The sequence below is a fragment of the Postia placenta genome, assembly GCF_002117355.1.
Source record: "Postia placenta MAD-698-R-SB12 unplaced genomic scaffold POSPLAscaffold_12, whole genome shotgun sequence".
NCBI classification, from domain to species: domain Eukaryota; kingdom Fungi; phylum Basidiomycota; class Agaricomycetes; order Polyporales; family Adustoporiaceae; genus Rhodonia; species Rhodonia placenta.
This window is the reverse complement of record NW_020169843.1, coordinates 1,212,446-1,222,813: the sequence shown is the minus strand read 5'-3', so window position 1 is coordinate 1,222,813 and position 10,368 is coordinate 1,212,446. Positions and strand designations below refer to the sequence as shown.

The window sequence follows — 10,368 nt, the reverse complement described above, 5'->3', positions numbered from 1 at the left end:
CCTTCCTCCTGACGTGGAGGCGAAGGTTGATGCGACGGCAGTGGCGTCGATATCCATTGGTTCGCCATAGTCCCTGGTGTCTGTGATGACGAGAGCCCCCTGCTTGGCTGCATCGGTGTTTCGAACTTCGTCGTACCAGGCCTTCATGGTGTTGGGTCGATCCCTAGCGACTCTTGTTGCGAGAGCAAAGTACAGCTCCTTCGGGAGTCCTTTGACAAAGTTGGCGTGGAGAGTGTGGTAGTTGTTCTCAATGCGGTTGGTGCCATTGACCTCGGTGTCCTTGAGCTGAGCCTTCGATGCCAGCTGCTCGAAGCGGGTAACGTAGTTACCGAGGGAGAGCGCCGTCTTCCTATCCTTCTGTCGTTCAGGCAGTTTCATCAGGATTTGATGTGCCTTGATTCGCGTTCCGTGCTCAGGGAACACCTCTTCTAGAGCGGCAACGAAGTCTGCCCAAGTGGAATAGACCTGGACTCCCCCTGCTGACTTTTCGTAATACGCGTCCGCCCATGTTTTCCCCAGATCCTTCCTCATCAGCGCTACAGTGAAGGCGATCTTTGCTTCATCGCTGAGTCGGGTGTTGTTGGTGGCGACGAAGTAGGAGAGGATGCATTGGATGAAGCGTCTGAGGTCCTCCACCTTTCCGCTGAAAGGTTCGGGAGCGGGGATGTCGAGGCGAAGGGGTCGGTTGGCAGTTGACTGTTGGGATTGGTATGCTGCGAGGGCGACAGCAATGCGCTGATCGATGTCTGCTTGAGTGAATGTTGCCATAGGGACTTCAACCGGTGCGTTGGTTGGTGCGGGTGGAGCTGGTGGTAGTTCAATGTCTGGGATCTCGATGGGTACATACTGAACTTCAGGGAGTTCAAGTGGTTGTTCGCTGGTGGGTGACTGCACGCTTTCTGCTGTTTGTGTAGGTTCGACGTCGATCCGTAGGATGGTGAATATGTCTTCTGGGTGAGTGGGTGGGTGTCTCTGGTAGTAGCTAACGAGTTCTTGATGGGCGACGACCTGCGGGTTTGGACCGGTTGCACGACACCAGGTGCTGCCTCGAGGGTAGATGGGAGCTCTTTTTGTGGAGGTGACGAAGCAGTGATCTGCTCGGTCATACTGGAGGAGCGGTGATCCTGCGAGGGCTGGTAGTCCCAAAGGAACCGGGTTGACTGCATTGTTCGATGTAATGGTGGATGAGATGTTCGACTAGGTAAAACTAGGAATGTAGCTTAGAAAGTTCGACCTTTTGATACAATGGTCTATACTCCTATATTGATGCCTGACTCGTAGACGACGAGCGAGGACTTATGGACAGTACGTCATCCCAAAGGTCGAGCGAGGAAGTCGAGAATGACCACTACCCCAAGCGAAGAGGAGCAGAGACTTGAATGAATAACTAGGTCGAACTTAGGGTTCGACCGACTAATGGTACAACTACTTATACAAGTACCGGCTATGCACGGACCACTGTATCTGTGTGGTCGTGTTTAGTAAGGAAAGAAACGTAGTGGTACAATACCAGGTACGAAGTGCGCACAGACCCCATTATGTAAGCTACATAATGTTCAACCTGCAGGTGAGCGCTCAGACAGGTGCCAGTATGGGTGCTAGTAGTACAAGAGATAGAATGGAAAGATAAATGTTTCAGTACTTATTGCTGATAAGCGGCAATGTTCCCCAGCTCTCAAGCACTAAGGTAGGGCTAAGTCACTTTCGACCAACATTACGTGCTTGTGACTGCTTGTGATCAAGGACTTATTCTTCGGGAGAGTAAGTGTCCGTCTATTGAGGGTGTTGCCGAATAGAGAGTGCTTCTTTCCTCAGGTACACTTCAAATCTATCTTCAATTGCTCCTCGCACTTGATTACAAATAGAGAAGCAGACTTTTGTGCAACGATGTCCTCCACAGATTCTCCTGTTTTCCGATTTCTTACTGTCTGCCTCAAATAGTATCCTTTAGATTTGCGAACATAATTTGTGCTTTTGTCACAATTTTGTAACGGCCGGCACGTGATGTTGGTCGAAAGTGACTTACTGTAAGACCACGGTGATGTTACATTCATCATTGGCATACGGCTTGATCGTGTTCGCCTTCGCCTTGCGGGTGTGTAGGCTATGTGCACAAATAGGGGTATTTGCACTCAGAATTGGACCCAGGTCCGTCGAAGTGTACTGATGGATAACTATGACCCGGGCAAACATGCGTTTCGGATGTCCTGACACTCTGCTCCCGAATATGACACCGTCCATTTAGCGGAACTCCTGGCAGCAACCACTCCATCTCCCTGTGCACGTCATAGATAGTACCTCATTCGAAACATTACGTACGTTGTTCATGGAAGTCCATCACTTATCTATATGCGCTGCTATAGGTTCACTGAGCTCTACTGGGAAGCGAACAATCGCTGGTCCATGTGCACTCCCCTCCATATGGCCGTCAAGACTACGAAGTCCATATAAAGTTTGGGTAGCCGCAACCTCGAGGTGCGCCACTGCTTGGCTCCCCGTTTATTAAGCGAGACAGGCCTGGCGCTCTGACATACGAGGCGTGATATATCTTTGGGTTCGCCTCAGACGTGTCTGTCCATGCTCCCCACCAAGGTTCTACCTGCGTTCTTGACAGCATGTCGACCATTTCCATACAATCCGTCCTCGCGTCTTTACACGCTCTCGTCCTTCCCCCAGCGCAGCCTTCTGCAAGAAATATGCTCGGCTCGTCGGCTGCACTCGGAGTATTAATACTGATGCTGCGCTGGCTCTCTGCGCGAGGGGCAACGGCGCACCAGCTCATCGGCGATCCTGGCAAAGTAGGGCGGCCCGTCAAAAGCCGTGAGGACGAATACGATCCAGAAGAGTACGATGTTATCGTCGTCGGTGGCGGTGAGTTCACTTGGGGGGACCCCATTTCTGGCTGTCCACGACGCAAAGTACAGGCACGGCTGGATGTGTTCTCGCATCGCGTCTATCTGAAGACCGAAATACACGAGTTTTGCTGCTGGAAGCAGGGAAGAGGTATTTGTATCCAAAGCCTGTGAGCATTGATGCGGAGTGCTGAAATACATACAAGCTCTCGTAATGAGTTGTTCTCGCGAGTCCCGGCTCTGTTCCCGCAGGCGTTCTGCTCGGAACACGACCACAACATATATACTGTCCCGCAGAAGCATGCGGGATTCAAGTGCAAGTACTGGCCTAGAGGTAAGCTGTTGTGCTGTCTCGCTCTTCGCAATGGCTCTTAGACCGTGTCGATTAGGGAAAATGCTGGGTGGCTGTGAGTGTGCAATAAATCCTGTTGAAGGAACTCAAGAAGAGTTATTCCCAATATTGCAGGCTCATCGGTCAATGCCATGATGTGAGAGAAACGAGATTGAAACGCATTATATTGCTGATTATAGTAATCCCCTCGTTCTCAGGTTCCACCATTGTGCCCCATCAGACTATAATGAGTGGGCTGCCCTTCAGAAAGGCAAAGAAGGTGCTGAAGGGTGGTCGTATCAGCAAATGCACAAGTCAGCTGCCACATGTTCTGTTAATGGGCATGCTAACTCGATCCCCGCACAGGTACTTCATGAAATTCGAGAAATATCACCCGAACGAGAAGCATCCCTCAGTGGATGTGTCACTCCGTGGATCCTCTGGACCTGTGAATGGTAGGTAATGCAACGAGCGACCATATGTAATTTCCAGTAACATGGATTCCTAGTTGGGTACTTTGGCCATGTCTCAGTGCTTACGCCAAAGTTCATCGAGGCCTGCCATAACGCGGGTGTCTCGTACAATCCAGACCTCAATACGTCGAAAGGAACTATGGGTGTGACTGAGGTACGCCCTCCTTCACGATATTGTTCGAACCCTCACAACAACAATGGCGCATACGCGCTATAGACAGCAACATACATAGACTCACGCAGACGCAGAGTGACAACCGAGACTGCCTACCTGACAGCAGAGGTCCTTGAACGAGAAAACCTCACGGTAGCCACGGGGGCGAAGGTGCTCCGGCTGCTGTTTGAGTATCGGCGATCTGGCGAAGAATTCGGTCCACGTGTCAAAGGCGTACAATACGCGAACGATCACGGCAATGTGTTCGAAGTCAAGGCGCGTAAAGAAGTAGTCATCTCGTAGGTGTAACGCAGCTGAACATTGGAATTTACGCTGATATTGCACTCATATCACAAGTGCAGGTACAGTACACACACCTAAGGTAATGTGCCACTTATGTCCATCGCCAGCTTCTCCTCATTCCGTCACTTGAAGATCTTGTTGCTTTCTGGAATCGGGCCCGCGGACCACCTGGCTGTGCATGGTATACCCAGCGTGGCCGACCTACCAGGTGTCGGAGCGCACCTCATGGACCATGCCTCAGCCAATTTGTACTTCATGGACAAGAGCGGGGCGGATGTGTCCGCCTTTACTGTGCATGACATCCGCTCAATGCCTGGGCCGTCGCTCGCGCTCAAGCTCGCACGTGCTGCATTGGATTATGTTGCCTTCGGTACCGGTATGCTATCCGGGAACGTACGTTCGGGAGCCTGCATGAAGTAGACATGGACTGTTCCCCTGACCCCTTGCGTTGGTAGATCGTTGAGAGCCTGGCCTTCGCTCGTTCCGACGACCCCACGCTGTTTCCTCATGAGAGGTTCCCGCCGAACAACATTCCAGAAGACACAACTTCAGGGCCCGATGCGCCTGACATCGAGATCGTGTTCACTCCAGTGGCATTATATGAGCACGGGGTCTTGCCGTTCCCGATAAAGGGCCATCATTTCTCACTGCTCGCGATACTGCTGAGGTGAGTACCTCTCGACTCTCCTCTTTCCCGGTGGGTTGAAGGATATCCCAGACCGACGAGCCTAGGCACTGTTCGTCTCAAGTCGGCAGACCCATATGCCGCGCCTGTTATTGACCCTGCGTGCGTGCCCTCTGTATCATGCCGTAGTAACAAAAAGGCCAACCGTCCTCGTCAGGTACCTCTCGACCCGCCACGATATCGACGTGCTCGTGCGAGCTACGCGCCTCGTCTCACGCATTGCACAGACAGAGCCCTTTGCATCGCTCATCGATCCCGCGGGAGACGACATCCCGCTGCTAAACCACAGGATGGACAGACTGAGCGACACCGAGGTTGAGACGCTTGTACGCGACCGTGTGCAGACGGTCTACCATCCGACTTCCACGGCACGTATGGCGCCTCTTGAGGACGGCGGCGTCGTAGACCCGTTCCTACGCGTGCACGGTGTCCCGAACTTGCGGGTGGTCGACGCGTCGGTATTCCCCACGATCCCGTCAGGACATACGGTGCGGATTCTCCTCATCTTGCATTTTGTTCAATGCAAGCTGATATTCGTATCGGTAAAAGTCCGCACCTGTGATTGCTGTTGCAGAGAAGGCAGCGGATATGATCAAGGAGACTTTGACGAACCATCGCCTGTCATCTTCGTCATGATCAGCTCTGAATAGTGGGAGTTACATAGCAACCTCAATAATCGACCTTCGACCTTAGTTATTGATGGTGTAACTCGGTGTGCCAGGAATATGGACACAGCGGAAGCGATTATCTAGACTCAATAAACGGGCGATAGTAGTTGTAAAGGCCTGAAGAAGTAGGCTGAAGGATGGATGGCATAAGTTGCTCTTACTCTCGTACGTAGTAGTTATTTTCCTGATAGTAGGTTGGCGGCAGTGTATCTCTGAGATCGTGCAGCAGTCAACGTTTACGGCATATCTATGGCAAGTGTGGACAGACAAGACAAACCCACTCGAAGTACCACTATACGGCCACAGTGATCACGATCAATTCACGAAGACAAACAAGTATATGGTGCGCTCGACCCGCGCGTACGATGATGGTTATTGACCGTCACAATTTCCGTCCAAAATGCAAATATACAACAGCAGATGTAATTCAAACATACCTGTCGGGTCGTCTACCGCAGTGCAGTACAGCGACAATCTACAGGTGAGCGATGCGACAAACGACAGCGAGGACTAGATAGCATGAGGATGAAGTCTGAGAAAACAAAGCGGACTGTACGGTATACGTGGCATGATATCGAATACACACTCGCCGTTAACCCCTGCCCCAGTGCAGAGACAGCATGTCAGCGTCCGAGAGCATTAAGTCAGTATCCATCTCGGAAGAGCCGGCGTCGAACAGTGCGCGTCCAGCGCTCTGAGCGGCATGCCGGGACTCCCGATGCAAAGGAGCGGACGGACATAGATGTGGACAACCAGACAGACACCACCTGGGACATCTGTGGATTACGCCGCTCCGTAAGAGGGCTCCTCACAAACGACGGGAGTCATGATGCGACGATGCGTCCTTAGCAGGCACAGGACCAATCGTTCTCGGAGCTTGCAGAGGCGAAGTCGGGGGTGTGAGGAGAACGAACACGTCAGACTGACGCAATGTGACAAGTTCGTAAATGCCGGTCAAAAATCAGTGTAGCTATTTACCTCCTCCATGACACCTGTAGTCTGACGATGCCTTAGCGTAGATTGCGATCTGGTATCTTCTCGCGGTGTCAGCTGGTTGAGCTCGACAGGCGTGCTACCTGGGCTAGTGGTCGCCGATGATGCTTGCTGCTTCCTGTTGCCTAAATCAGGACTCGTGCTTGTGGGAGATGCTACTGGGAGACATACGTACCTTCGGCGCTCAAGGTATGATACGGCCAGATCCTCAAGCATCGGGGCGATGACAAACTAGTAAGAAGTTTATCAGCAACACTCCCCCTGTCTTTGACCAACGTCCTGACCTCTTTGAAGACATATACCGCAGCAAGCAGGCCAACGGCACTCACAATACACACGGCAACGGGGGCTGGCATTGTGAGTGATGGTGAGGACAAGAGAATGGTCGGGCATGGGGCGAGGATAGCCCTACATAGTGCTGCTGTGAGCTCGAGGTACCCTCGAGGTATCAGAGTGAACGTAATTCTCCATTTTCAGACGCGGAGATCTCTGAGCGTCTAGATTGTTAGTACACTGGCAATACAGCGAAGACTAGCACTCACTCGCGTTGTGCTAAATGAACTTCGTTACGCAGGTCGCAGGGCCAGAGCGACGAGTTACGCAATGGTCACCCCGCACGGTTCTGCGCGAATTATATACGCCTTGCCGAGGTGGAGAGATCTGGTATAGACCGCTATAGTGCGATATGCCATCAGCCTCCGCATTGCAATATGGATGTTCCTCCGTCCGTCGATCGATAGACGGGCACAACACAATATCTCAGGAAAGTAAAAACACCCTAAATCTCTGGGGTGTGTTCGTCCTCACTCCGAGTTGCAGAAGTGGTCCACTTCTTGTATATCGACCTACCTGTGATCTCTCCGAATTGAGTGAACATGCTAAAGCTTGCTCTTCATCCGCTTCCTTCGCTGTTTCTCCGTTCTGGATAGCCTGCCTGCATCTGACACTCCATCGGAATCAATACCCTCCCGCCGCGAACGCTAATCAAGAACCTGCACGCGCACCGACTGAGCAGGACATACAGATCCCCCATCCTGCCTATGAACAGTACGTCGAGGACTGCCGCGCACCGAGACCTGGGATATGCGACATGTGAATGCGGGGTGAGGTACTGCAGTAGGCTCTGTAAACACCTTCAAATAATTAGAGCGTTTAGTTACGGGTTATGCAGTACAATTCGAGAGACGAACTGTCGAGATTCAGGTTTGAGAGTCGGGATGGGAGCATCATCGAAGTGTAGTCACAGTCTGTGGAACTTCCTAGCAGATTTGTTTGAGGAGATTGCTCCTGCGCGTTCTCGGCATTGTCCAGCGACTCACGGTGTAGATTCAAGCTGTTTCCTAGTATAAGCGCTACATAATCTCGATCCCGTCAAATGATGTGCCTTGAGCGCTTAATAGCTCCCGGCTCCCGCTTTTATCAAGTTTATTGCGAAGTGTTCTCTAACATTTCGAGCTCCTGCCTTTTGCATTTAGCTCGTTCCAGAATATAAAGCTATCAATCTGTAGGTAAGACAACTACACGAGATACACGACTACCAGCCACACAATATTGGAGTCCTACGCGACGCGAATACCTGTATCCACTTGTATCTGACATGCTGTAGAAGAGAGTTGAACAGCAAGACTGTCCACCCTGAGGGTCTCGAAGCTAGTTTCCTGCCTCGTCGCCGCATTGACCACGCCGATCGCGACCTGCTCAAGCTGCATCTCTTGTGTCTGCATCATCGTCGCCCACTCTACCATATGTCCCAGCAACCCATCAACCTCCTCCTCTGTGTTTCGCGCATGCACCACAACGCGGACCCGCTCCTGGCCGCGGGGCTCTACTGGATATGGGATGGGCAACGCTGCATATCCAAGGCGCTGCAGGAAGCTGGCGAGCGAAATGGGGGCACTGGTGATGATGGGGAATATGGGGCTGACTATTTCCACGGGGAACTCGGGTGGGTTATTGCGTGCCCGAAGAGTGAGAAGGCTGGATGGAATATCCTGCAAGGTCGAGACCAGTCTCTGCTCAAAGTAAACAGATAGACGACGGAGACGGTCCATGAGCTACAGGAGGTCAGAATGGGCTTCAATTCAGGAGGGTTGCGACACACACCTCAGTACCAATGGGGCTTTCTATGTAATCGAAGGAAGCATTCAATGCACAGATCGATGAACGAGGGAGCGAAGTTGAGTAGATGAACGGACGCCCGTAGTTAATCATGTACTTTCTGATGACAGGGGAGGTCAAAATAACGGCTGAAGATGATTCGCGCTGGTGTCAGTTCTCCTCGAAGTACGAAGCGACACGTTACATACCACCTACAAATGCACGCGCTTTACCGAAAGTATGAAGGACCGTGTCGATGTGACTATCCAAGTTCAGCGCTGCAACGAGCCCTCTACCTTGCGGCCCACATATACCGGTCGAATGCGCCTCGTCGACCACGATATGAGCACATCCCGGCGGAACCAGCTCCTTCGTCAGTCGCACTATCTCCGGAAGAGGCGCAAAGTCTCCGTCCATGCTGTACAGGCTCTCGACAGCAATGAAGACAGTTCCTTTCCCCGCGGCAATATCAGGATGTTTCTCCAGCACTCTGGAAATGCAGTCGCACAAGGAAGACACGGAGTTGTGGGCGAAGGTGTACAGGGAGCCCTTAATGCGAGATGTCGCAACTCCGTCTCGGGTAGACGCATGGACGTACTCGTCCAAGATGACAGCGTCGCCAGCCTGCGGAACGGAGTGCCAGAAGGAAACGTTGGCGTCGTATCCAGAGTTGAAGAGCAATGCAGCAGGGGCTCCGAAGAACGTCTTCATTCTCGCTTCGAATTCAGTGTGGGCGCTCAGGTTCCCGCTCATTAAGCGGGAGCCGCCGGTTCCAAACACGAGCGGAGAGCGAGAGAGCTCATCGAGGAAGGATTGGCGTAGCTGCGGTTCCGTGGTGAGGGAGAGATAATCATTGGAGAAGAGGTCGGGCGCCGAGAAGGATGTTTCGTATAGAAGGTCAGTAGTGGGGACCGACCTCTTCTGGCGGCCGCGGAGTGCTTTTTCCAAGGCGGTGGTAAGGGGATTCGACATTGCTGAATTACGTAGGTGCTTAGCTTGCCTAGCATGTTTCTACCGGTGCAGGCTTTATGTGGCACATGAAGAAAAGGGATAACTTGACCTCGTGCTGTACAACATTCTAAAAGTTGGTACCTGGCTCTCATTCCCGTTAGATGTCGCAGCGAGGTTTGTGGGCGTCGTCAGACAGCGCGCGCAGTAGCCGTGATCCATCTGATCGCAGGTGGTTTCATCTCTGTCGTGCGTCACGACAGTGGACCTAGTAGACCGATCATGTTGTGGTCTAAGTGAATGATCAGACTATCACGGTGGGTCAAAAGCACTCACGGGAGCCACACAATAGGAAAGTTCAAGCAGCAGGTTCCTTGATGCGCTCTGTAAGATAAAACTTGAGTATCGCCGACTACTCCGAGGAACATGCCAAGAGGTTTGCCTGGCGCCTGATAATAGTAGACGCACTGGGCCTTGTTCTCGTACGTAGCATCAGACAAATTGTGAGCATTAAAACGGAAATTTCTTGTCATACCTGAGATGGTTACGGATAATATCCTTCCTCCGTGCACTCACGATCAAGTTTGCGCACTGCTCCCGGTCTCATGTGCAGTGTCACCGCTATCAAACGAACAATCCACCCCAAGCATCGAAGGATCCAGCGTCCATTTTGCTACGTTGCGATCAAAGTGAGATCCCAGATCGCTGCCGTACAGAGGACAAACACGGAGTATACCTATCGACAGCGCGCCCGAGCCCCTGGATCTGTGTCAGCTCGGCAGGAGGAGCTGCACTTCATCCAAACCGTACAGGGCAGTATCGCGACTGCCCCTTAGCCCAGTGGATTCTGCATCCTATTTGAAG

The 10,368-nt window shown here is 52.2% G+C and overlaps 4 protein-coding genes across 4 annotated transcripts in view; 1 reads left to right on the top strand and 3 right to left on the bottom strand.

Annotated features, from left to right (window-relative positions):
- Window positions 1–1,166, bottom strand: part of POSPLADRAFT_1151111 (hypothetical protein) — a gene marked incomplete at both ends in the record, with an annotated part of 1,925 nt that extends 759 nt beyond the window's left edge. The window contains 2 exons of the mRNA XM_024486496.1: window positions 466–806; window positions 848–1,166. Coding sequence (XP_024336375.1) covers window positions 466–806; window positions 848–1,166 — 660 coding nt within the window. The remainder of the gene's footprint in view (window positions 1–465; window positions 807–847) is intronic.
- Window positions 1,167–2,615: 1,449 nt separating this feature from the next.
- On the top strand, window positions 2,616–5,448 carry POSPLADRAFT_1048889 (hypothetical protein; the record flags this gene model as incomplete). The annotated part of the gene is made up of 14 exons (XM_024479623.1): window positions 2,616–2,871; window positions 2,920–3,022; window positions 3,059–3,186; window positions 3,242–3,259; window positions 3,319–3,340; window positions 3,402–3,497; window positions 3,550–3,638; window positions 3,692–3,810; window positions 3,874–4,109; window positions 4,221–4,506; window positions 4,569–4,780; window positions 4,832–4,900; window positions 4,928–4,955; window positions 5,026–5,448. 14 exons carry the CDS (start codon window positions 2,616–2,618, stop codon window positions 5,446–5,448), a joined length of 2,085 nt encoding a protein of 694 aa, XP_024336374.1.
- A 254-nt stretch (window positions 5,449–5,702) lies between these two features.
- On the bottom strand, window positions 5,703–6,815 carry POSPLADRAFT_1048888 (hypothetical protein; the record flags this gene model as incomplete). Its single annotated transcript, XM_024479622.1, has 5 exons — window positions 5,703–5,758; window positions 5,904–5,976; window positions 6,445–6,577; window positions 6,635–6,690; window positions 6,714–6,815. The coding sequence occupies 5 exons, from the start codon at window positions 6,813–6,815 to the stop codon at window positions 5,703–5,705; spliced, it is 420 nt and encodes a 139-aa protein (XP_024336373.1).
- A 1,203-nt stretch (window positions 6,816–8,018) lies between these two features.
- Window positions 8,019–9,528, bottom strand: POSPLADRAFT_1150476 (hypothetical protein; the record flags this gene model as incomplete). The annotated part of the gene is made up of 3 exons (XM_024486419.1): window positions 8,019–8,513; window positions 8,563–8,705; window positions 8,766–9,528. 3 exons carry the CDS (start codon window positions 9,526–9,528, stop codon window positions 8,019–8,021), a joined length of 1,401 nt encoding a protein of 466 aa, XP_024336372.1.
- Window positions 9,529–10,368: the final 840 nt, after the last annotated feature.